Source organism: Chelonoidis abingdonii, chromosome 2, assembly GCF_003597395.2.
Source record: "Chelonoidis abingdonii isolate Lonesome George chromosome 2, CheloAbing_2.0, whole genome shotgun sequence".
Taxonomy (NCBI): Eukaryota; Metazoa; Chordata; order Testudines; family Testudinidae; genus Chelonoidis; species Chelonoidis abingdonii.
The window spans coordinates 300,946,049-300,971,472 of record NC_133770.1 but is presented as its reverse complement, the minus strand read 5'-3'; the positions used below and the strand labels follow the sequence as shown (position 1 = coordinate 300,971,472).

General features: G+C 58.6%; 2 protein-coding genes across 2 annotated transcripts in view; one reads left to right on the top strand and one right to left on the bottom strand.

Moving 5' to 3' along the window:
• SLC52A2 (solute carrier family 52 member 2) overlaps positions 1–25,424 on the top strand; it is a 397,658-nt gene that overhangs the window by 194,507 nt on the left and 177,727 nt on the right. The window lies entirely within an intron of this gene.
• Positions 8,308–17,666, bottom strand: LOC116833743 (cytochrome P450 11B, mitochondrial-like). The gene is made up of 9 exons (XM_032795428.2): positions 17,529–17,666; positions 15,869–16,024; positions 14,476–14,675; positions 13,642–13,845; positions 12,653–12,807; positions 11,265–11,431; positions 10,678–10,756; positions 9,591–9,782; positions 8,308–8,915 (listed from the first exon to the last, which is right to left on the bottom strand). Exons 1-9 carry the CDS (start codon positions 17,564–17,566, stop codon positions 8,802–8,804), a joined length of 1,305 nt encoding a protein of 434 aa, XP_032651319.2. The 5' UTR covers positions 17,567–17,666; the 3' UTR covers positions 8,308–8,801.

Below are 25,424 nucleotides of genomic sequence, written 5' to 3'. Positions count from 1 at the left end.
GACCCGCCGAGTGTTGCTAGGGTAGAAAAGTTTCTCCGACGGCTGTGCACGCGGCGCGCACACACCTGACTGGAATGGATATGAGCAACACATCTCGAAGAACAACAGTTACAGAGGTAAGTAACCTCGTTTTCTTTTTTTAACCCTGTTACAGTCTTGGCCTTCACAACACCCTCTGGCAAGGAGTTCCACAGGTTGACAGTGTGTTGTGAGAAAAAATACTTTCATGTGTTTTAAACCTGCTACCTATTAATTTCATTTGGTGCCCCTTGTTCTTATGTTATGAGAAGGAGTAAATAACACTTCCTTATTTACTTTCTCCACACCATTTTATAGACCTCTATCATATCCTCCCTTAGTCACCTCTTTTCCAAGCTGAAAAGTCCCAGTCTTATTAATTTCTCCTCATACGGAAGCCATTCCATACCCCTAATAATTTTTGTTGCCCTTTTCTGAATCTTTTCAAATTTCAATATATCTTTTCTGAGATGGGGTGACCACATCTGCACGCAGTATTCAAGATGTGGGTGTGCCATGGATTTATATAGAGGCAACATGATATTTTCTGTCCTCTTATCTATCCCTTTCTTGGTGATTCCCAACATTCTGTTACCTTATTTGGCTGCCGCTGCACAGTGAGTGGATGTTTCCAGAGAACTCTCCACAGTGACTTCAAGATCTTTCTTGAGTGGTAACAGCTGATTCAGACCCCACCATTTTATATGTAGAGTTGGGATCATGTTTTCCAACGTGCATCACTTTGCATTTATCAACACTGAACTTTATCTCCCATTTTGTTGCCCAGTCACCCAGTTTTGAGAGATCCATTTGTAATGAGTGAAACTGATCAAGCAGTTCATTGTAAATGACATTTATTGGGGATATTTTGGTATTTTGTCTACCTCTTATTTGTAAATTCATGTTTTTGGTTATTCATCCAGCTCTGTGTGTCAGTCCATCTCCACATTAGACACCTGAGGACATGTCTACACTACAACATTGAATTGCCCTCACTTAGGTTGGCGTACCGCCACTGCAATAATTATAGCGCTTGTGTGCGTGTCTATACTTTGCTCCTATGTCAATGGTGCATGTCCTCACCAGGAGCACTTGCACTGATTGAACTGTGTTTATTCCTCACTATTCAGCACTGGTGAGGCCACACCTGGAGTACTGCGTCCTGTTTTGGTCCCCGCACTACAGAAGGGATGTGGACAAATTGGAGAGAGTCCAGCGGAGGGCAACAAAAATGATTAGGGGGCTGAAGCACATGACTTACAAGGAGAGGCTGAGGGAACTGGGCTTGTTTAGTCTGCAGAAGAGAAGAATGAGGGGGGATTTGATAGCTGCTTTCAGCTACCTGAAGGGGGGTTCCAAAGAGGATGGAGATGGGCTGTTCTCAGTGGTGGCAGATGACAGAACAAGGAGCAATGGTCTCAAGTTGCAGTGGGGGAGGTCTAGGTTGGCTGTTAGGAAACACTAGTTCCCTAGGAGGGTGGTAAAGCACTGGACTGGGTTCCCTAGGGAGGTGATGGAATCTTCTTCCTTAGAGATTTTTAAGGTCAGGCTTGACAAAGCCCTGGCTGGGATGATTTAGTTGGGGATTGGTCCTGCTTTGAGCAGGGGGTTGGACTAGATACCTCCTGAGGTCCCTTCCAACCCTGATAACCTATGATTTGTCTATGATTCTATGAACTGTCAGTGTGGGGCATTGCAAGGTGGCATCTGAAAGCCAGCAACAGTCGATGTAAACAAGGCAGCGTCTTCACTGACACTGCGTCGACCTAACGAAATCGGCCGCGACTCTACGCCTCTCCTGGAAGTGAGGTTATTATGTAGCGGGCACGTTACGTTGGCAGAAGCGATATTTTAGTGTAGCCCTTTACTCTCTGCAACTGCTAGAAAGACCCCACAGATATGGCCAGGTCTGAGGTGTATGTGTGCTGAGGGAGTTAACATTTTGAAAGGACAGTTTTCCATTGTTCAAAAGATACACACACCAGCCAGGTACATGCAGAGAGCAAGTTACCACTGAAATACCATTTTTAAAATCAGCATTTCCCAGCAATATCCTGCATTTCTGTCCCGCTAAGGCCTGGCTCTATTCCAAGTGCTCTGCCCGTGTAGCCCCAGGGTAGAGCTGTGTATGCGGACAGGGAGAGTTTTTTTCTTTTGGCTTAGTACAGTGGTTCTCAGACTTTTGCACTGGTGACCCCTTTCACGCAGCAAGCCTCTGAGTGCGACCCCCCCAATAAATTAAAAACACTTTTTTATATATTTGACACCGTCATAAATGCTGGAGGCAAAGCGGGCTTTGGGGTGGAGGCTGACAGTTCGCGACCCTCCATGTAATAACCTTGCGACCCCCTGAGGGGTCCCGACCCCCAGTTTGAGAGCCCCTGGCCTAGTAACTGTGACATTGGGAGACCAGGTGCCAGCTCATGCCAAGGTGTCATGTATCAACTCAGCACTGACAAATATGTGGCTGGCTCAGCTGCCTGGTAGAATTGTTCCAACAGGAGTCCAGGAACATGCTTTGTGTTTAGCCTGTGTGGCTTGCTCGTGAGTTGCTGCTGGCATATCTAACATCTGTATCCCCTATTGAGCATGTGACCCTCCGTGACCCTATAACTCGCCAGGCAGGAGAGCAACATTAAGCAGTGTGACGTGCTGCTCTCCAGAGGAAGGCGTTATGTCCTGCCCCACAGGGCTGGCCCATGGACACCAGCCAGACCAGTGTGAAACAGAGAGGACAAAAGCCTTTTTTGCTCTGCTATCCCCACCCCCATGACGTCATGCAAGTGGTTTCGTCCCAACAGCTGAGTTCACAGCTCAGAGCACACGGGGGGTGGGGGGATAAATACCCCTGACAGGGAGAAACTGAATCTCATTGCTGCTTGGACTCGGGGGAAGGGGCAGGTTTCAAGGCATAAGCAAGAGATCCCCAGTGCTCGGCCTGGGTTAGACCTAAAGGACGTGTAGAGCTTGCTGAACATAGAAACTTCTATTCACTTTCAAAACCTACAGTTAATGCTCATGTGTGTATGTAATCTGCCAGTGTTGACCTTGTCAATAACTCACACGTTTCCCTTTCCCATGCAATCAATCTGTCTATGGTTTTATTATAGGGCTGGCTACAAGCGGGGGCTTTGGTGTGAGAGCTGAAGCGCAGGGGCCCTGGGGTGAGGATGGGTCCTTTGGGACAGGGAGTAACCTGACTGTTGCTGTATCCTTGGGGGAAGGGCCCGGCTATCACACAGGTGGCAGGACAGAGGGGGTCGCCCACGGGCCTGTCTGTGACTCCCTGGTTAGGCTGTTGTGGGGCTGAGGAGCTCACACCTGGTAACTGGATGGTGAAATCGAACACAGAACTCACAGCCATTGTGGGGCTGCACTGCGCCTGGCACTGACGCCCTGGAGTCATGGCAGGCATTGTTACACTACCACCCCCTGCCTGCCCAACATTAGCTCTGCCGACAGACACACTTTTCTGTGAGCATAGTTGTGTCTACATTGGGGGCTTTCCTGGCCCAGCTATGCCAGCCAGGGAGTGTGATTCCCCACCCTCCCCTGCCATCCAACACAGCCATGCTGACAAACCATTGTGCTGTAGACCCAGCCCAAACGCAGGGAAGAACTGCACCCTCCCCTTTCCCTAGGTGGTAACTGGTAGCCACAGGAAGGTAGCCAGTCACTTATGCTGAGAGAAGCAAGAGCCATAGGCAGGGATCAGAGGGCTGGCGATGGGGAGTCCCAGGGGGATGTTTTGTTCTGTTTCTTGCATTCGCTCTGGTGAGTTTTGCTTCCTTTTTCTTCCCCTTGTGGAATTTCCATTCAGACGGCAACATCCAGTACCTCCCCCAGGTCTAGCACTGCTGTTGTAGCTGTCTTGGGCCTGGGATATTCAGCTGCTAAAATCCTGGGCCCGATAAATCTGCAACCCCACTGCAAAAAGTCAGAGTTCTAGTCCGAGAGCAGGGCCAGGAGAGAGCAGGAGCCCGGCTTGGCCAGCAGAAAATGGACCCAGTTGGGGAAAGTAGCAGGTGACCACCACAGGAGCTCTGTTTTCTAAGGTTCCCCTCAAACCAGGGCAAGATTTTGCTAGATCCCTAAGCATGAGCCCGATTCACACAGCTCCCTGCTAGGCTAGTTTTAATTTCAGGCTTAAATCAATGTTATATCGCTAATGTAGCTGCTTTCCCAGCTCATGGAGCATGATTCATAACATGGCAAAGGAAACTGGACTTGTAAGCCTGCCCCCCAGCACCCTGCCCTGCAGACTGGTGACCCTCCCACTTCCATGAGGCTCAGCCAGCCATGCCCAGGGCTACGAGCAGCCTTAAAAAGAAAACATGGCAGGGATAGGGGGTGACAAGTGTCTGGAGAGTCACAAGAGGGGCCCTGATAAGGAAATTCAGAGCAACCTTGAACTACATACACTGAGCTGCAAGAGGGTCCAGAAAGAAGAGATCTGACCACATCCAGCCGCACAAAGTATTGTATTATTTGGAGTTGACTACAAGACTTCAATGTTGGAAATGGGACAGAACTCCGGGTACGTTCACTTTACGTTCGATATCTATGACGTCCAAGAGAGGCTGCGTAGAGTTGCAAGGGATAATGACAAACGGAAACTCCATCAGTGCAGCTGTATGTACCTGCTGTGGCCGCATAGCGCACGCTACCGAAGTCACGTTTTCCTAGTATTGTTTCATATGTGCAAACCTTACCATAGACAGACCAAACCAATTGAGAGAGACTTTCATATGATGAGCGCTGATCATAACGCATCATTCTGTCATGGCGTTTGGCTGGTGGATGCTCAGCTGAGGTCATTTCTCCAAACGTTAAGCTTTAATCAGCAGAATATTGGCTCTGCATCCTCAGACTTTCTTACTTTGGATGCAAAACAGCAGTTTAAACCCCTTTGTTGTTTACTCTGCAGTTCCAATAGGTTGTACAATAAAAGTTGCATTCCTGGTGCTAACCTCAGTTGTTCTGGGTTATGCTCCCTGTGCACTGTCAGACAGGAGATCACTCATTAGTTGGCCGTGTCCCTCCTTGGCCGTTAGAAGATCAATGCGCTACAGCCCTGTCCTCTTGCTAACAGAATTAGTAGCATTGTCTGGGGTCATTAACTGCCCTCCTAGGTCACAGAGAGGCAACGCAACCCTGCCTACGCTGGCTCTTGACTGATCCAAATGGCTAATGGAGGCCAAGGCACCGAGGCACTTAGCCATGTACATGAAGTCACACGCTTATGTAAACATCATTGCAGTCACGCAGTCAAGTGGTTACCTAAAATACTGGTGGCACAACCTGGCTAGCAGGTCAGATTATGAATTATGCCGAGTTCTTTTGCCAAGTAGCATGTGCTAAAGACCAGTAATACTTACTAACCCTGCTATTCAAACCCCCCCCCACCAGCCCACACTTGTTTGTGCAGGCCAGGAGCTCTGGGTTTGGCCCTGGGGGTTTGTCCACACAGGGAGTTATTCAGGCCCTGCTCTTCTCAAATAACGTCCTGTGCAGACAAGTCTCAGGCAGCTTTCCGAGGCCCTGTCATGCGCTACAGCTCACTAAGTCGTCCTGTTCTGAAGGGCCTCCTCCCCGGGGAACAGGGAAACGGGGAGTTCCATCTTCTATTGGCGCCTAGCCCAGGGCCAGTGTGGTCAGTTGGTTATTGTGCTTTCAGAGTTATTAGTCAGCCGTAAGCAAACTATCGAAGACTCAGCAATGGCCTGAATGCCAGGGCAGTGTAGGTTCCACAGCAAACCACCTCTCGCACATGCAAGCGGTACAATGAAACCTAACCCTGCTGCAGCGTATTCAGCGCAGGGAAAAGCCATCTGGCAGAGTAAGTTCTGCTCTACACAAGGAGTTTCCAGCAGTAGTGCTGTGCCTGTCGGGAGTGGGGAAATCCACATTCCAGAGCGATGTAGCTAAACCGACCCAGCCCCGGGTGTAGACAGTGCTAGGTGAGCATAAAAATTCTTCCATCAGCCTAGCCACCACCCCTCGGGGAGGGGGATTAACTCCGCTGATGGGACCCTAGCAGTGTCTTTGCTGAATTCCTATGGCGGTGCAGCTCCAGCATTGCTCTACACTAACCAGCTACGTTTGACCAGAGCAGCCTTTATGGTCAATTACATTAGAAAAAGAGCTTTCAGTGAAGCAACTTGAAGTCTGCCTTTAGCATGCCTTACGCATTTGTCCTTTTTTCACCATAACGCCTGCAGCCAGCCAGCCATTGGTGCATTACGATTAATGCCCAGGGGAAGAAAGAAGAATATTTTCTAGTTAGAACTTGCTGTTAACCCCCACCCAGGAAGGAAATGTATCGTGCGCAACCCTGTTTTAGGCTAATGACTCCGTCTCCCACTCCCTTTCAGTCACTGGCATGGCATGACGCGCTCATTCTAATGAACACCAGTTCTTAAAACCCAGTTCTTTGGGGCCTGATGTCACTAGGGGTCCCCTATGTGCTGCTCTAATAAGAATAAGCACTAAGAGATAAGAAACCCAAACCCAGAATTATTATTTCTATACATCCACCAAGCCAAGGTTGCCAAATTCACCCACCTCAGCCTTAGTCAAATGGATGATCAGTTTAACAAAGGGAGAAAATCCTTATATTACAGCCTCAGGATAGCAGATAACTGCCTGGTGCAGGTAGGATAGGCCCAGGAGAGAAGTGATGCTGCAGCTGAGCAGGGAGAGGGCTGGCAGCATTGGCCACCGGGGCTCAGGCTGTCACCTGCTCTACAGCAGAGAACCCTAAACTGTGGGTGAGCCCCCCAGGGGGTGCAGAGAAATGTTCGGGAGGGGGGTGCAGCGGGGCCTCGCCAGCCCCCATGGGGCGTGGGGAGGGGGCACCACCCAGCCCTGCTCCACTCCCAGCTCCGCTCCAGCCCTGACCCCAACCACACTCCCAGCCTTAGCTCTGTTCCCAGCGCCAGCTGCAGCCCCAGCCCCAGCCCCCTTCCCCCCATCCATGCCCCTCCCCCGGGGCTGTGGCATCGGGGAAGCCGGGGTGAGGGAGGGCAAGGCCCTGAGAAGTTTGGGGACCCCTGCCCTACAGCCCAGAGTGTTCGCACGGCCTGAGACGGGGCAGCAGGACGAGGCCTGGGCCCTGTGTCAGAACCACCAGCCCCCAGCGATCAAAAACCATGAGTCTGATCCTCACAAATTGGGAGCTTGGCCCAAAAAATCGTGACTTAACAGCGTCCAGTGATGTTTGGGGTCTGTCTTTTGCCTTTTTAACTCCTCTCCATTCCTCTGCTGGGCAGCGGGTGAGAATTTTGGGTTGAAATATCAAATTTCAATGCACACACTGCTCCAGGCGTCTCTCCCAGCTGGAGACTCCCTCACTCCCGACCTGGGGGCAACCAGCCACTTCCAAGCACAGTCTTCACTTCTCTGCTTCCTGCTGCCCCAGGGCTCCTCCGTGGGTGGGTCTCAGCAGCCCTCCACTCCTGCTTCCAGGCACTTCTCTCTGCTATAGGGTCACACCCCGACAGGGCTCATGGGAGGGTAGGGCTTCGTCCTCAGCCCAGCTGCTCTTGCGCAGAGCTCAGCCTGCCTGGCCAGCCCTGAAAGTCCTGGGTGCGAATCATGGCTTCATGACAGTACCTCCTGCAGGCAGCAAATCCTAGGACTCAAGATCCGTTACTGAGAGCTGCTGATGCTGTAACATGGCCTTTCTCTGGCTGCTCAGAGGAGCCGCCCTTTCCCCCACCCACACAGGCTGGGGGAGCTGATATCTGATCCCCTCCATTTCCCCCCCATCATGGCGCCTGCACCTCCCCCCTGCCCTCACTCTCCTGCAGCCCTCTCAGCCTCCCTCCCCATTGCCCCTGCACCCTCAGCTTCCTGTCAGCCCCTGCCCCACCCTCCCCTGAAAGCCCAGTCTCCCTCCTCCGCACCCGAACTCCGCCTGCAACCCCTGCCTCCCTCCGCATCCCCCTGTACTCCGCCGCCAGCCCTCCCTCCCTCCCCGGAGCTTCCCTCCCCCACCCCTGTACCCCTCAGCCTCCACTTGCACTCAACATCCCCTGCACCCTGCAAATCTGCATCTTCCTCCTCCCCCTTTCCCAGAGTCTCTGCTGCTGCTCACAGTCCCTGTGTCCCGTCCAGCCCCCTGACCCACGTTGCCTGTGGCACAGCTTCAACTTCATACAAGACGCGTGGGAGTTGGCAGCCATCTTTATTAAGGGCAGCCTCCCTCCCACATCCAGCTGGACTAGACGGAAACGGTGGCCACCTTGCTGGCTTCAGCCCACTGACGTGAAGTGAGGGATGTCCTCTCCCAACAGAACTTTCCTCCTTCTCCCGCCCCGTCCCATGGCTTTATGGTTCCACCCGCTGGTGGGGTCTCCTGCCCGCGCTGGGTCTCTCCGGAGAAGGAGACCCCTTCCCCTGGCGGCAGATGGGCAAACGGGCACTGGCTGCCCTTAGGACAGAGGTGGCTGATCTTTGGCCCTCGACCACCCTCCAACCACGTTCTGTAGCCCATAGTGGCTACAAATCCTAGCATGCGGCTGGGATCCATGGGTGGGCCCCTAGGCTCTGGGGTCTGCACCTACTTCTGTGTTACAAGGTGGGGGTGGCTGTTCTCTGTACCAGGCTGCCCTGGCATGTCCGGGGAGGGGAGGGGAGAAGCTGCCAGCTAGATGCCCTGCCTTGAAGGGGCATTTGTCTCGCTAGCACAGCTCCTCTCCCCTCCCTTGCTGCTGGATTCCTCCTCCCGTCCCCCATGCCCAGAGTGCGGAAGGAGCAGGTGGAGAGCCGGGGTGAGGGGCTCAGTCGATGGGCCGAAACGTGAGCAGAGGCGGCTTCTCGGGCATGAGGATGAACCCAAAGACGGTTTTAATATCTGCCTTGGACACCGTGTCGATCCGGAAGTTCCGCAGGACCTGAAAGGAAACAGGACGGGGCAGCTGGTGTGACACCGGAGCAGCTGGGGCTGGGATTTGGCCAGTGAGTCTGAGACTCAGCAGGGGCGGGCTGGGAGACCCAGATGTGCAGGGTGTGGGGCTGGGAGGGGATCGCACGGGAGCATTTACTGGCTCCTTTCTGCCCATCGCTCCTGACTCGGACTGAAAGGGCTGCGTGCCCTGCTCTGTCCAGGTCAGATGGAAGAAGAATCCAAGCTCCTAAATAACCTGGCTGTGGGCTAAGGAGAAGAGCAGTGGGGAGCCCGGGGATAGGTAAGGGGCTGGGAGTCAGGCCTGAGGCACACAGTGCCGAGCTGAGGGGAGCCCAGGGCCGGGACAGCAGGGGACGGTGGCCGAGCTGTGTGGGAAGGTCACAGAGTGACAAACACTTTCGCCTTTTCTTGAAGTGGCAACAAACAAATGGAGTTGTGTGAAGTTTGGCCAATGTACGATGAGAGCCCCTGGCCTCGGGCCTGCCCCAGGCCTGCCCCCCGTGGGCCTGCCCCCCCGCCTGGCTCTCTGCCCTGCCCCCCGTGGGCCTGCCCCCCCGCCTGGCTCTCTGCCCTGCCCCCCATGGGCCTGCCCCCCATGGGCCTGCCCCCCCGCCTGGCTCCCTGCCCTGCCACCTCTCCCCACAGCTGCTCCCCGACTCACGTGCATGAGGAACAGCATCATTTCGGTCTCTGCCAAGCGGCGGCCAATGCACTGCCGGGCCCCGAAGCCAAAGGCCAGGGCCTTGAAGCTGTTATCCTCCTTGCTCAGCCAGCGCAGGGGGTCGTAGCGCTCGGGGTTGCTGAACACCTCGGGGCTCCGGCCCATGGCGTACAGCCCCACCTGGCACAGGGTCTGTGGGGCAGCAGAGGGGAGCCGTACAGAGCGGGGTGGCTGCCCCAATCAGATGTAAGCTCGCTTGCATAAGGGGAGCTGATCGGTTTATACCGCCATCGTTTCAACGGCTGCTGCTTTGTCCAGCCGAAGTCAGGCGGTGACCTCCCTCCCCAGCCCGCGCTGACACAGACCAGGGCCCTTGTGGCCATGAGGCCTCTGGGGTTGGAGTTCTCTCATTTCCCTGCAAGTACCAGGGAAAACCGAAAACCAAGAGCAGCGGGGAGAGGGTAAACGCCCTGTGGCTGTTAAGGGAGCTTCCCCTCCCTGCCTGTCTCACTCCCCCACTGGGCAAGGAAGGTGGAGGGGGTCAGAAGGCTGCACCCCAAGAGTACTGGCATCCCCAGCAGAGAGAGCCCCCTGCTGACCCCACCAGCCCTTCAGCTTGGCCCCGTCTGCTTCCCCTGTGAAATACTGGGTCCCAAAAAAGTCAACATTTAGGTTAAAAAAAAAAAATGAGTAAAATGTGAATAGTGGTTTTATCAAATCCCGGGATTTTTTGTGGCAAGTCAGGAAATACTGATGCAGAAGGGCTTGGTCCCCTGCTGTGCCCTGCGTACACTGTGGGGCAGTTCGGTGCCCAGTCGTGGCCGCTCCCTGCAGCTTCAGGAGGCAGAGAGAGAAGCCCATTGTGTGCCAGGGCAGTTGTGCAGTGCTGTGGATAGGGCCTGGGGTGTGATGTTCCCTTCCAGACCCCCCAATGCTCTTCTAAGCACAGAGTAGGAGCTCCCACTTTGTGATCTGCATGGGCATCTGAGCAGCCAGCCTGACCCCCAGGCCAGTGAGCACCCCCTCATCCTGGGGGCACCTCCCAACTGCAGAGAATGGGGGTGGGGGCAGAGGAGCAGGGACTCACCCCAGCTGGCACGCAGTAGTTCTGGAGCACCACGTCTTTGGTTGGGTAGCGCTGGACCGTTATGCCCACGGGGTAGAGCCTGCCAATAGAGGCACACTGTGAACTGGCCGTCCCCTTCACCCCCCTCGTCACCATCTAGGCAGCCGGCCTGACACGGCTCAGGCCAAATGGCCCCTGGAAGACCCCATGTCACTCCGCTGCCCTTCATTCACCCACCGCTGCTGCTTAGCTTTGAACCCCATGGAGCCAGCGTTCCCTGCTTTCGGCTGCCCTCCACATCCGCCAGCATCTGTGCCACGCAGTGTGTGCCACGCCCACAGCCTCTCCTGGCTCATGCCTGGCCAGATCCCACTGCTGTAGGGGCCGCTGGGCTGGGCTTCCCCCACCCCACAAGTCCTGCACCCGGAGATTCACGTTCCCAGCATCCCTGGACCGATGCGCAGGCACAGACAGGTGTTTTAGCTCAGCCCCAGTGCCTGGCTGGATGGAGCAGTTGCCCTTGGAGCCCCAGGCAGCAAAGTTCACCCCTCTTTCCCCCACCCCTCCAGGGGCAGCTCCGCATGGGCCCCTGTGCCCTCGGCCCTCACCTCAGGGTCTCCTTGAGGGCGCTCTTGAGCAGGGGCATGGAGTTCAGCACCTTGGAGAGCTCCCGTGGCCCCTGCGACTCGGCCTCGGCGATCTCCCGGCGAATGGCCGTCTGGACGCTGGGGTTGCGGGCCAGCTCGAAGAGGGTGAAGAGCAGTGGCATGGCAGTCTGAGCCAGAGGGGACAGTCAGAGCCGGCCCACCCCCGCGCCTAACCCGGGGGCACAGCACACTGGGCACAGCCACAGCGGCGTCTCACTGGACGCCCCAGGGGCCCGGGTGGGAGGGTTGCGGCTGCACTGGCCAACCCAGAGTTATCAGCCACTGGAACATCCACGGCCTGGTTGGTCTGAGTTGTGTTCTCGGAGATGCAGCCTCCACCTTCCTCTGCTCTGCCCTCCTGCCCCATTCTCTGCACTCCAGACCTGTTCCCCCCAAATCACCCCGCTCCCTCCATGGGGTTCAACCCCCCTTGGTCACAACAGACTCATTCATGCAGGTGCTTCCCCCTGGCCCCTCCAGCTCTCCCATGAGCATCCTCCAGCATGGCCACCTCCATGCAGGATCCAGGTACCCTGAGTTGAGGGGGAACCTGCAGAACCCCACTGATGGGAGCTCTCTGCCTATGCAACCCCCAGACACACTGTGCCCGTTGCTGAATCAGGGCCTGTTTGCTGCCCCCTTGGTCCCTCAGCCATTCCTGCTCCCTCCCACTGGGGGTCTGGTTCACACACACACCCCCCATGAGTATTAGCTGCGAGTCTCTGGCCTGAGTCTAGCGATGTTCCCCAAACCGGTCTCTGGTTTCTCCAGGGCCCCCAGGATTTAGTCACTGCTGCGCTGGCTGCTCGTGAGAGTCTCTAACCGGCCCACCCCAGGGCTGAGGCCTGCCCTGCCCACCTCGACGCAGCCCTGGCGGTACCTTCGCCAAGCTGACTGGGAAGGACACCAGGGCCCTCACTAACAGGCCGTTCTCTCCCCGGAGAGTCCCAGACCTGAGCAGGGATGAAGCCAACAGGGCCCCACGGGAACTGAACCTAGAGGGAGGACTAGAGTCCCAGAGGTGGCGAGAAGGAACAAGTTCCTGTCCATAGGTAGCTCAGGAACCCTGTGGGGACCTGTGGCAAGGCAGGAATCCCCCCTCAGTTCTACAGGGACCTTCTCCTCAGGGCCCCAGGCTGGCCCAAGCGGGAGCCCCATAGCTCAGGAGAAGCTGGCTGCAGCTGTGAGCACTGGACGCCCAGGAGCTGTGAGCCGGGGCCCAGGCCAGCGAAGGGCCAGTGCTCGGGGAGGGTGGGCTGGGCTGCCTGCACTCCCCAACCACGGCTCTGCCAGGGAACTGGCCTGAGGTTGCAGCCAGCCTGCCAGAGGGGAAGGCGCCAGGCACTCACGGTGTCCACGCCGCCCGCGGTGAACTCAGTGATGTTGGCCTTGATGGAGTCCAGCGGCAGCTCCGCCTGCATGAGCAGCTCCGCCATGATCCCCGAATACTTCCGGGGCTGCCCCAAGCAGAACTCCTGGTAGATGTTCTGGATACACTTATCAGCTGGGGGACGAGCATGGGGCAGTGAGCGACTCCTCCCAGCCAGGGTCCCAATCCCCCCTCAGCCCAGCCCCAGGGCAGGAAACAAACCTGAGCCCCAGGGGGGCACAGCAGGCCAGGACCAGCCTCCGGAGCCTCAGAAACCCTGAGGAAAATGAGGGCTTCTCCCTTTAGAGCAGGGGAACTGAGAGGGCAAGTGTCTAGAATCCCACAACTCCAGAGCCCCAGACAGCACCCAGGAGTCCTGGCTCCCAGCGCCCCCCCCCCCCAATCTCCCAGAACCAGGAATGGAACCCAGGAGTCCTGGCTCAAGTTCTGAGGCTCTCCCCACTGGCCATTTCTGCCCCAGGAAGGAGGAAGAAGAGTGTGGGGGAGCAAGGAGCCATGGAGAGTTTGCTAAAGGCGGTGACATGCAAGCCCCATGGTGCTCCTGCAGCTGCAAGACAGCCGGACTCAGGGAGGTGCTTTGGAGATGGGCTTGCATTTGTTCTGCTGCTGGGAGCTGGTTACATCTCAGGTGGGCAGATCCTGGGCAGACCCGCAAGGAAAATCCTGCATGCTGCAGGGAGCGCTGCAGGGGAGTCTTTCATTGCACCAGCGCTGGGCACAGTGCCCCAGCCTGGCACTGCGGGGGGATGAGGCTGTGTGGCCCGGGGTGCGAGCTCATTGCTAAGAGGCAACATGCCAACCTGTACTGTGTGTGGCTGTCCAGGGAAGGGCCGGACATCGCCAGGAGAGCATCCCCTGCTGTGGCACCCTGAGGCCTGTTGCAGGAGACCCTGCCGGGATGCCCCACTCCTTCGTATGGCGGTGGGTGTCCTCTGCCCCCGGGCTCACCATGCTTGAAGATGGTGTCCCAGGCCTCGATGTGGTCCCTCCACAGCTTGGTGTTGACCCAGCGCATGAGGCCCGGGGGGATGAAGAGCAGTGGCAAGGTGGTCCGCAGCATGGTCTCCACGGCGCTGATAAACCTCTGTGACTCCGCGTTGGGGCTTTCCTCCAGGAGCCCCAGGCGCTCCCCGTACAGGGCGTAGCTGCTTGCTGGCCGGAGGGAGGGGAACCGTGAATGGATCAGCATCTCCATGTACAGCTCAGGGGCCGGGATCAACCTGCCCCCAAGCATGCAGCACGGCAGAGCAGAGCCAGGAATCGAACCCAGGTGTCCTGGATGGGGCGGGTAAGTACTAGGCCACTCCCTCCTCCCCCTGATTGTCCCTTGCTCCCCACCAGTGTGTTCAGGGCCCCTCCGCACCAACACCATGTCAGAGACTTGCCAGGGGGCTGACCTGCCCTGGCTCACGTGGGGGCCATCAACAGCTATATCCGTCTGGCTGGGCTATGGGAGGCAGGCAGGGCCGTGGCAGGGGCAGAGGAGAGCTCACTCCAACCTTTGCCTGGTGCAGGGGCAGTTTACTAGGGGTTTCTGGGCCTGGTTTGTCTAAATGGAGTAGGATGTGGGGACGCAGCCCTCCTGGTCCCAGCTTCGTCGCCACCAGCGAGCCTGGACCCAGGGACAAGCCAGGCAGAGCCCAGCAGGGGGCAGCAATGGTGACCCAACAGGGGCAGGGCTTTGCATCTCCCACGGGCATTGCTCTGATGCCACGACCCCCAGGGCCCTGGGGCGAGGACCTGGGGCCTCGGCATGACCCGCAGCTCCCCGCCTCCACCTACCCTCCAGGGTGAAGCGGAACAGGTCACCGTAGAGGTCAATGGTGAGCGAGCAGCGCGTATTCTTGCTGATGCGCCGGTGCATGAGGGTGACAAAGTCCTGGGCCACTGCATTGAGGAAGGGCAGGAATTTCCGGGTGCCCGCAGGGCTGATCACCTCCTTGTTGAGGATCAGGCGGTCCGAGCGCCACTCCTCTCCATTCCTGTGGGCAGGAGAGCTGATGAGTGACACTGTCTTCTGCTGGGGGCATCAGAACTGCCCAGCGTGTGTGTCATCAGCCCTGCACTGCCCCCAGCCTCAGGAGATTCCCTGTCAGCTCCGGGGGCAGGAGGGGCTGGGGGTGAGCGCTGAGCGCCTGGCCCCCTCCGTCTGCAGCAAAGGGGCACCCATGGGAGCACAGTTACTGTCAGAGCCAGGACATGCCACCTGGCTCCAGGGAGCGGAGCCCCCCCGCATGGCTGTGGCCAGTCACCAGCTCCGTTCTCACCTAAGCAGATGCTAGCTCATGGGCGATGCCCAGGGGGATGAAAAGTTCCCCTGGGCCGGGACTACCCCTCCCCTCCCTCTGTCCCTGGTCTCCTCCATTCCTCTCACACCCTTTCCTCTCCTCCTGCCCCAGGCCTTGCCCCTGCCCTCTGTCACGATGCTCTGGAACTGCTCCTCACAAAGCCAGGCAGGACTTTGGGGAGCCTCCTCTCCCTTGGAGCAGACTGTCTGCAGGGCAAGAAGCTCACACGGCTTCACCTCCTGGGTCTCTCCTTGGAGCATTCAGCATCCTCTGCCCCTCCGTGTGCTTCCCACAGCGAGCCCACCCCAGCGGGGTCCTGGGGAAGCCACAGGCTCCTGCACCCCCACTTTGCAGTCAGACGTGACTCTCAGCCAGTAACACAGAGGTTTATTCGATGACAGGAACAGGGTCTAAAACAGAGCTTGTAGATACAGCGAACCAGACCCCTCGGCCGGGTCCATTCTGGGGGGCAGTGAGCCAGACCCCTACGTCTGCCCTCACTCCTCATCCACAGCCAGCTCCAGACTGAAACCCCCTCCAGCCCCTCCTGTCTGGCCTTTGTCTCTTTCCTGGGCCAGGAGGTCACCTGATCTCTCTGTCTCCCACACCTTTATCATCCCCCTTGCAGGGGGAAGGGCCTGGCCATTAGTTGCCAGGAGACAGAGGGTCAGCCAGGAACTGAGCCCCTCCCCCCCTAGTATTCAGGGGAAACATTAAAAACAGTCCCACTTCGTCACACCCTCTTCCATCTGTCCTGCACCTCACCCCCACTCCTCTCCTCTCCCCCTGCCCCTGGCCTTGCCCTCCTCCCTCTGTCCTGCACCTCATGCACTGCCCCTCCCCTCCCCAACGTCCCAGGCTGCCCCCCGCCGAGCGGCGGCCCTTACAGCAGGAAGATGCCGCACTTGTGGTTGCGGAGCTGGCGGTGGGCGATCCAGGACTCAATGCCCATGCGCCGTGGGAAGATCCCCTCAGACTGGAAGAGCTGGGCCGCGTCTCGGGGCAGCAGCACGTTGACACAGTTGTAGGTGCCTATGGTCTCCCTGTGGGGAAGAGCCCTAGCCTCAGCTCGGTCCCCACTGCCCATACCCCAGCCCGGTAAGCCCAGACTGAGCCCTGGAAGCGGGTGCTCTGAGGTTGGCACAGCCTGGGCCCCAGCTGCCCCACCCGTGCAAGCAGGGCCTTTGGGAGAGGAGCAGGTCACACGCCTCCCTGGGTCCAAGGGGCCTGAGCACAGTACTGGGCAACTCTCCCCAGAGCCAGCCAGGGTGGGGTCTCCCCTCCCTGCTTTGGGGCACGAGGCCTTCAGGATTGAAAATCCAGCCAGCCGGGATTCCCACCCCTCTCCCAGCTGCTGGTACCACCCCAGCCCCCATGGGCACCAGGGTGGGGGTCACTTCCTAACCCAGCTGCAAGGCCTAGCGCCAATCGCAGCCTGAGGCCCCACACGGGTCCCCCTGGGGTCCAGGTCCACTGTTCCAGACGCAGCCTGTTCCAGAGAGTCCCTCTCCCCACAGGGCTCAGCACGCTACCCCAGGGCCAGGCACTGGGTGGGCAGGCGCCCGGCTGTGCTGGGACAGGGGCCTCCCCCGGGGTAATCCAGGGGAGAGAGTGACTGTGACAGATTCCCCAAGGCTCTCGGGTGCCAGCAGCTGCTTCTCCTGGTAAAGGAGCTTCTATGTGCAGGCGGAGCCTGTGCCACCCAGAGCCCGCAGGCAAGTGCCATAGAGATGGACCAATCCTCTGCCAGCCCCTAGCACTTCCCAGCCACTCCTTGCCTCTTCCCAAGCTCTGGGAGCATTGCACAGGGCAAAGGATTCCCAGCACTGCTGGGTAGTGCTCTGCCTCCTGACCCCAGCAGCTGCCAGCTCAGGCCCCGAAGCATGAGAGTTGATTGTTCCCCCTGTCTCCAGAGACAGATGGTTGTGGGTTTATCCTGTGGGTGTCTGACTCTGACCTCCTGCTGCAGGGAGTTCCAGGGGCTGGCCCTGCTGGGCATGTCATGCCCATGGCTCTGAATGGAAGAGGGACTGGTCCCTCTAGAGGGGAGTGCTGGGAGCCCCCTCCCTGGGGACATCTCAACAGGCGGGGGGTGAGGGGAAACCCAGGAAAGCTGGAGGGAAATGCAGCCCTGAACCTGGGGGCACAGACGGGCTGACGGAGCTTCGCCATCTCCAACGGTGTGGATCAGTCCAGTGCCTCCTGGCCCAGTGAGCCCAGTGTCACAGCCCCACTCGCGCCCGGGGACCAGCCCGGGCTGATCCTTTGGCTCCTGGAGCAGCAGCTGCATTTAGATCCGGGGCAGGGCACCCTGGAGGCCCCCGCAAAGGGCTGATCCAGCAGGGCCGGCAGACACCCACGATGGGGTCTCACCCCCACTAGTAGGACCAGCCGGCCGGGGGGCCCTGCCTGGGCGGGCCCAGGTCCCCTTCAAGCGGGCAGGGCGCTGCTTGGTGCGGGGGAAACCCGCGAGCGCTCCCTGAGCAGCCGCCGGGCGGGCCCCTCCCCGCCGGAGAACCCAGGAGTCCGGCGGCCCGCGGGCCGCACCTGTAGATGGGCCCGAGGCGCTGGAAGTTGCGCTGCATGACCAGGTGGAAGCGCTGGAAGCTGTTGCTCCGCCACAGGCGGTACAGGCTGAGCCAGGCGTTGCGGCCGCTGCGCGGGATGGCTTCGTAGGGCAGCGGTCGGGCGGCGGCGGCGGGGGCCGGGGCCAGCGCCGGGGCCGGAACTGCCACTTCGCGTATTGAATTTGGGCGGTCCGAGGAAGAACCCAGCAAGCTGTGGAGCCCATGGCACCCCTACCCCATCGGAGCTCACCGATGCTTGAAGGATGGCACCGTAACCCCACCCAGACCACTGCCTCTGGTCCCGAGTGGTCCCAGGGCCTCGGCAACAACACGAAAGCTTGGGTTGAACACAGCAGTCTCCAGCGCACCAAATGCCACAGTTTCCCACTGCTGCTATTACCACTAGACCATGGAGGCCCCGGGGCGGATGAAGGACTCCATCGTGTGTAAGTGCTCAGAGCCTGGTGCAGCTATGGTCCATCCACACCCAGTAGATCCATCACGACACCGCGCCTACGATGACAACCCCTTCTCTGTCTGCACTAACACTCCCAGGATTGTGGCGCGCTTTCCTCCCAGTGAAGCCCCCAGGCGCTCCCCCGTACAGGGCGTAGATGGCTTGCCTGGCCGGAGGGAAGGCGCAAGAGTCTACAGTGAGATATGCACTACGAGAGTCACCCTCGACACATCTCTAAGTCACGCTCAACGGCGGCCCGGCTCTAATCAAACCACGCACCTACGACCAGAACGCACTGCAGCACACCGGCCCTAGATGCCCAAAGCTGACAGGGTGAGGTGGACGAGCGAGAACCCACGAGTAGTTCCCTCGAGCGATGCCGGGGCGGTAATGTACTAGGCCACTCCCCTCCTCCCCCTGATGTCTCCTTGCTCCCCACATGTGTTCAGGGCCCTAGCCGCACCAACAACCAATGTCAGAGACTTGCCAGGGGCTGACCTGCCACTTGCGTCACCTCTATCGGCTGCGAGCGCGAGAGTCCAGAATCATCAACAGCTACACACTCTCCGCTCATCGCCTAGGGGCTTATGAGGGCAATATACCAGGAGGTGCCTGAGGTCTCACTGCCACAAGGGCCCGTGGCCCAGGGGGCTAGAGGAGAGATCACTTCCAACCTTGCCTGGGGCGGGGCAGTTTACTAGGGGTTTTTCCTGGGCCTGGTCTCTGACTATATAGAGTAGAGACTGTGCGAGCTGGACGCACGCCCACTGGTCCCCTCGTGCAGCTCCTCGTCGCACACCTGCTGGGGTGGAACCCAGAAGTACCGTCGAAGCGAGCGCGACGCCTGGACCCGTCCTACGTGCTCGATCAGCACGCTGAGAGAGCAGCAGCCCCCAGCATCAGGGCGGCAGCATATTTGCCGTGACTCCAGCACCAGCATGGGCAGGGCCCTGCGCCATCTCCCCACGGGCACCTCGCGCGCGTCTCTCTCACTTCCGCGCCCAGCTCTCTCTCTCACGTTTCTCTCCCTTCTCCCCTTACCTCTCTTCCTGCTTCTGCTCGAGGTTCCGCAAGCCCCTCGCGCGTCCGCGCGCAGCACGGAAACCCTGGGTGCCTCGGATGACCTCGGCTAGCTCCCGCCTCCACTCTACCCTCCAAGGGTGAAGCGGGAACAGGTCACCGTACGAGGTCACTGGTGAGCGAGCAGCGGCGTATTTAGCTGATACGCGCCGGTGCAATGAGGCGCGACAAAGTTGCTCTCCCGGGACCCACTGACCTGCAATTGAGGAAGGGCAGCCAATTTCGGTGCCCGCGAAGGCTGATCACGCGCCACGCTCCCCGCAGCTTCGCTTGGTAAGATATGGACTACAGGGCGCCATCGGGTCCACCTCATGTGCACTTGAGCTGCTTCCCAGCGAGGCGTCTAGCATCCATGCCTGGCCAGAAGACTGCTCTGTGACTGAGTGACGAGCCTTGGTCTTTTTATTCCACTGCTGGGGCATGCAGAACTCGCCCAGACGTGTGTGTCATCAAGCCCCTTCACCTGGTCCCCGACCTGAGCGCCCATCCAGACCCTTTCACAGGAGAGTGTTCTCCTGTCACGCTGCGGGGGTACGAAGGCGGGTTGCTGGGGTGAGCGCTGGAGCGCCCGGCCCCCTTCTCGTCTGCGTGGCAACGCCACACGAGCGCGACAACCACACACATGGGAGCACAGTTACTGTCAGAGCCCAGAAAGTAGCCACCTGGCTCCGGGGGGAGCGGAGCCGCCCCCGCCATGGCTGTGGCCAGTCCACCAAAGCTCCGTTCTCACGCTAAAGCACCAGATGGCCCAGGCTTCATGCGGGGCGAGGCCAGCAGCCGGAGATGAAAAAAGTTGCCCACTGCGCCCGAGACGTACGAACCTGGTGGGTGGTGACCGTAAACTGCACAGGGGAATCAAATCTTCAGGCCTTCTCTGGTCCCCTTGTCCTCTACCTCCATCTTCCTTCAATTAGATATCCGTACTGCTTGGCTTTTATGGCTGGGGAACCTTTAAAAAAGATTTATACGAAGCAGGAGTGGTAAAAGAGAATGAGCATACAAAGCTCAGTCCCCCGCGTGTAGCTCACCGTCCTCTCGTGCCTGCCCCTCACGGCCTCGGCGCCAGCATGCGCGCATGAGTCACGGAATAGACATGACGCGGAGAGCTGCGACTACGCTTCTACTTCGCAAATTGAGCCACTGCCAGGGGAGACTTGCAGATGCGAGGGGGCGGCGGCGCTCAGGGGGTGAAAGCACTGTGGTGTAGCCAGCGAGTCGGCAGGGGGCAGAGGGGAGGTCTTCACAAACGCGCTGCGAGCGCCGGATGTCTGACTCCTGTCTCGACGGTACTGTCAATAAGCAAGCATGCGCTGCGCGCCATGTTCGTGACAACCCAGAGAGATGAGGGGGCCACATTCCCAAACATCGAGAAGTCTTCCCCAAGCATAAACGGCTACTCCGCAAGAATTGAATGAGACGCATCGCAACAGGGCGGGTTGGCATTCATGGGGAAGCACTAGGGTCACGTGCACGCCGGGGGCTTTGCGGTAAGCTAGTCGAGGGGTTCAAACGTGAACTGCGTCGCGAGTCTGTCAGAGAGCGCAAGTCTATGTAGGAGGGTTTGGTGCGCGAAGGACGCAAGGAAAACAAGGGGCTAGCTATGAGAACAGGGAGCGCGGGTAGAATACAGAACTCCTAATGAGCCACACCAGTGACGGTGCCATCGCAGAAGGGGTCCATTCCGTGGGGGCAAGACTGAACGAGTGGAGCCAGAGAGCCCCGTACGTGTCGCCCCCTCACTTATCTCTCAATTCACACACAGCGCAGCGTCTGAAACACACAGAACTCACACTACCCCACCACCATGCCCCTCCTGTGTCAGATGTGATGCGTTCTCTCCCTGCGTGTCTTGAGAGTAGCGGGTCTGCGCACCACCGGACTTCTACCGCCTCATCAGGGGCCTCGCCAAGCAAGTGCTCGCTATTCCATATCAGCTACTCCTCTGATGGCCGAGGCGTGCGCACAGAGCGCAAGGCCCATTAGCGGTCTGCCAGTGCATGGTGATTAGACCAGGAGTGCCTCACGCCCAGGCGGGGAAGCGTATGAGAGACCCCTCCCCCCCTCCACGATGAAATTGTGCTAGAGCCATGACCATGTAGTAGCAGCTTCGACCAATGAGCGCTGATCGGCACGCAGATAGCTGTCTCGAAGATATCCCTCGCGGCTCCCACCAGCCCGCCCCTTCCATCTGTCCTGGCAAGCACCCCCGACTCCACCCACTCCTCTCCTCTCCCCTGCCCTGGCCTTGCACTCCTCCCCTCTGTCCTGCAACCTCAGCAACTGCCCTTCCCCTCACCCACAGCCCGTACCACAGGCCATGATGTGCACCTGGCAAACGACATTCTTCGTCGTCGCCGGATGTCGCGAGGACTCCTCACCACTCGAGACGCGAACAGAGAGGCCGCGGAGCTTACTGGTGGCATATGCGAGACTGTGCGGTTCGTGCGACAAGGCGATATACTCAAGGGACTGCAACTGCCTCCGATGGGGTGGTGGTCTGCTATGTGCAGCGCCGTGGGATAAGTCCAATCGGACTGAGCAAGAGACTGGAGTGCGCGCGAGGCACACATCGCTCCAGCACAGCTCTATGACGAGTGACCATACGCTGTAGGTGCCTATGGTCTCCCTGTGGGGAGAGAGCTGCACAAGTGTCAGGCTGACTGCATGTACTCTCGCTATGCCCAGTCCCCATATACCGCTCTGAACAGGCACCGGGTATGGGATCAATTCAAACCTGTCAGACATTGCACCCCCTAGAAGACAGGTGCTCGCGCTCTCACGTAGTTCTCGGCTGAGACGAGCCTGGTGGCTCCAGATCGCCCTAACTAGAGCCTCGGAAATGCATTTTTCTCCTGCCTCTCCTAGGTGCACGCACGCTGTGCGCGTGCGAGCCAGCCCGCAAGCACCTGATCCACTGGTCCACAACGTCTTCCCTCGAGGTCCCCAAAAGGAGGCGCCTGTAGGAGACACAGTACTGGGCACTCTCCCAGAGCCAGCCAGGGTGGGGTCTCCCTCCCTGCTTTGGGCACGAGGCCTTCAGGATTGAAAACCAGCCAGCCGGGATTCCCACCCCTCCCCAGCTGCTGGTACCGACACCCAAGCCCCCAGGGCACCAGGGTGGGGGTCACTTCCTAAACCAGCTGCAAGGCCTAGCGCCAATCGCAGCCTGAGGCCCCACAGGTCCCCTGGGGTCCAGGTCCACTGTTCCAGACGCAGCCTGTTCCAGAGAGTCCCTCTCCCACAGGGCTCAGCACGCTCCCCCAGGTGCCAGGCACTGTGGGCAGGCGCCCGCTGTGCTGGACAGGGGCCTCCCCCGGGGTAATCCAGGGGAGAGTAGTGGCTGTGGAGCAGTAGTCGCCATGTCACTTGGCGTCTTCTACTGCTTCGTTCTGTAAAGGGGCTTCTAGGCTTGATCCTGTGCCACCGGTAGATGCCTCGGAGTGGCAATGTGCATAGAGGTAGCCATCCCTGCAGCCCCTAGCCACTTCCCAGCCACTCCTTGCCTCTTCAAGCTCTGGGAGCATATTGCACAGGCAAAGGTTCCAGCAACTGCTTGGGTGAGGCTCTGCCTCCTGACCAGCAGCTGCCAGCTCAGGCCCGAAGCTGAGAGTTGATGTTCCCTGTCTGCTCAGAGACAGATGGTTGGGTGTTATCCTGGTGGGTGTCTGACTCTGACCTCCTGCTGCAGGGTAGTTCCAGGGCTGGCCCTGCTGGGCATGTTCATGCCCATGGCTCTGAATGGAAGAGGGACTGGTCCTCTTAGAGGGGAGTGTGGGAGCCCCCCCTGGGACATCTCAACAGCGGGGGTGAGGGGAACCAGGAAAGCTGGAGGGAAATGCAGCCCTGAACCTGGGGGCACAGACGGGCTGACGGAGCTTCGCCACTCCAACGGTGTGGATCAGTCAGTGCTCCTGGCCAGTGAGCCAGTGTCACAGCCCACTCGCGCCGGACCACCCGGGCTGATCCTTTGGCTCCTGGAGCAGCAGCTGCATTTAGATCCGGGGCAGGGCACCCTGGAGGCCCCCGCAAGGGCTGATCCAGCAGGGCCGGCAGACACCCACGATGGGGTCTCACCCCACTAGTAGGACAGCCGGCCGGGGGCCCTGCCTGGGCGGCCCAGGTCCCCTTCAAGCGGGCAGGGCGCTGCTTGGTGCGGGGGAAACCCGCGAGCGCTCCCTGAGCAGCCGCCGGCGGGCCCCTCCCGCCGGAGAACCCAGGAGTCCGGCGGCCGCGGGCCGCACCTGTAGATGGGCCCGAGGCGCTGGAAGTTGCGCTGCATGACCAGGTGGAAGCGCTGGAAGCTGTTGCTCCGCCACAGGCGGTACAGGCTGAGCCAGGCGTTGCGGCCGCTGCGCGGGATGGCTTCGTAGGGCAGCGGTCGGGCGGCGGCGGCGGGGCCGGGGCCAGCGCCGGGGCGGGGCCGTGAGCTGCGGGCGGCCCCCGACGGGAGGCAGCCGAGAGGCGGCGCTGGGCGGGCGCTTCCAGAGCTGGCTCGGCGGCCCATGGCTGCGCACGGAGAGATCTGCGGGGCTCACTGCGCAGCCGGCCCCCGGCTCGTCCCTTAAATCCCTGCGACGGGACAGGCCCGCCCGCAAGGACACGGCGAGGCCGAGCGTCCAGAACGGGCTGGGCCCGGCCCCCTTCCCTCTCGCCGGCATCCTCGGGCCCGCCGCCCCTCCTGGCCGGCCTCCCACCCCCGGCCCCGCCGCCCCTTCTCGCCGGGCCTCCCGCGGCCGGTCCAGCCCCAGCATGGGGAAAGGAAACAGCAGGGTTCTTGGCGAGGCCAGCAGGGAACCACAGATACACACCGGAGTTACAGTCACAAGTTTCCAAAGGGAATAGAAGTGTCTATCACATGCAAGCTCCATACGTCCTTTCGGGCTGACCCAGGCTGAGCACTGGGGATCTCCTGCTTCTGCCTAGAAACCTGCCCCTCCAGAGTCCAAGCAGAGCATCATTTCCCTCCATCTGGGGGGTTTTATCCCCCTCCACCCATGTGCTCTGAGCTGCAAACTCAGCTGATGGGAGGAAACCATTTGCATGACTCAGCTTAATGGGGGGCACAGGAGGTATTGATGGGCCCTTCCCCGTGGGGCAGGACGTGACACCTCCCACTGGAGCCAGCATGTCACACTGGTTAGTGTCTCTCTCCTGCCTGGTGAGTTACAGGGTCACAGAGTCTCCCAATCCAACGGCTTAGATGTTCCCTTGCACTCAGGGATACCGACGTTACCCGTGAGATTGATGCTGGCAGCAACTCACCCCTATTGCAAACAGGCTGAAGACGACCCACGTGCTTAGAGTCATGGCACCCATCTGAACAATAGTAACACTCAGGGACCAGGGCGGCTCCAGCGATGTATTCGTCGGGGTTCCCTTGGGACAAGGGGACCTTGGCTGGAACTGGGACCTGCTCTGCCAGCAGCACAAGAGGTTCAGAGAAAGGCAACGTGGTGATGTGGGGGATAGAACAGCTGCATTTGAGGGAAAATGAAAAGGACTTGAACTGTTCAACTTGGAAAAGAGACAACTAAGGGGAGATATGACAGGGGTCTAGAAAATCACGGCTGGTGAGGAGAAAGCAAATAGGGGAGTGTGATTCACCCCTTCTCATAACGCAAGAGCCAGGGGTCACCCAATTAAATGAACAGGCAGCAGGTTTAAAACAAACCTAAGGCAGAATTTCTTCACCCAATGCACAGTCAACCTGTGGAACTCACTGCCAGGGGATGTTGTGAGGCTGAAAGTAGAACAGGGTTCAGGAAAGACCTAGAGAAGTTCCTGGAGGTCAGGTCTATCAAGGCTTTTAGCCAGGCTAGGCAGGAACGGTGTCCCTGGCCTCTGTTTGCCAGAAGCTGGGAATGGGCGACGGGGTGGATCACTTGACAATTCCCTGTTCTGTTCATTCCCCCTGGGGCACCTGGCATTGGCCACTGTCAGGAGACAGGACACTGGGCTTGTCATAAACAGATAGCTAAGAGTTAATGTTTCTTTCACCTGTAAAGGGTTAACAAAGGGAACCAAACACCTGACCAGAGGACCAATCAGGAAACCGGATTTTTCAAAGCTCAGAGAGGGAATGTTTGGGTCTGGTCCTGTCTGCGCTCTCAGCTGTGAGAGGGATCTTCTGTCTTCAAGCTTCTAATTTCTTCAGTTTCCAAGTTGTGAGTAACAAGGTAGCAAAACAAAGGCTGTTATTGTTTGGGTTTTTTGTATTTACATGTGTGGTTGCTGGAATGTTTAAATTGTATCTCTTTTGAATAAGGCTGTTTATTCATATTTTCTTTTAAGCAGTAGCCTGTGTATGTCACGTTAATGCAGAGAATCATGAATAGAGAG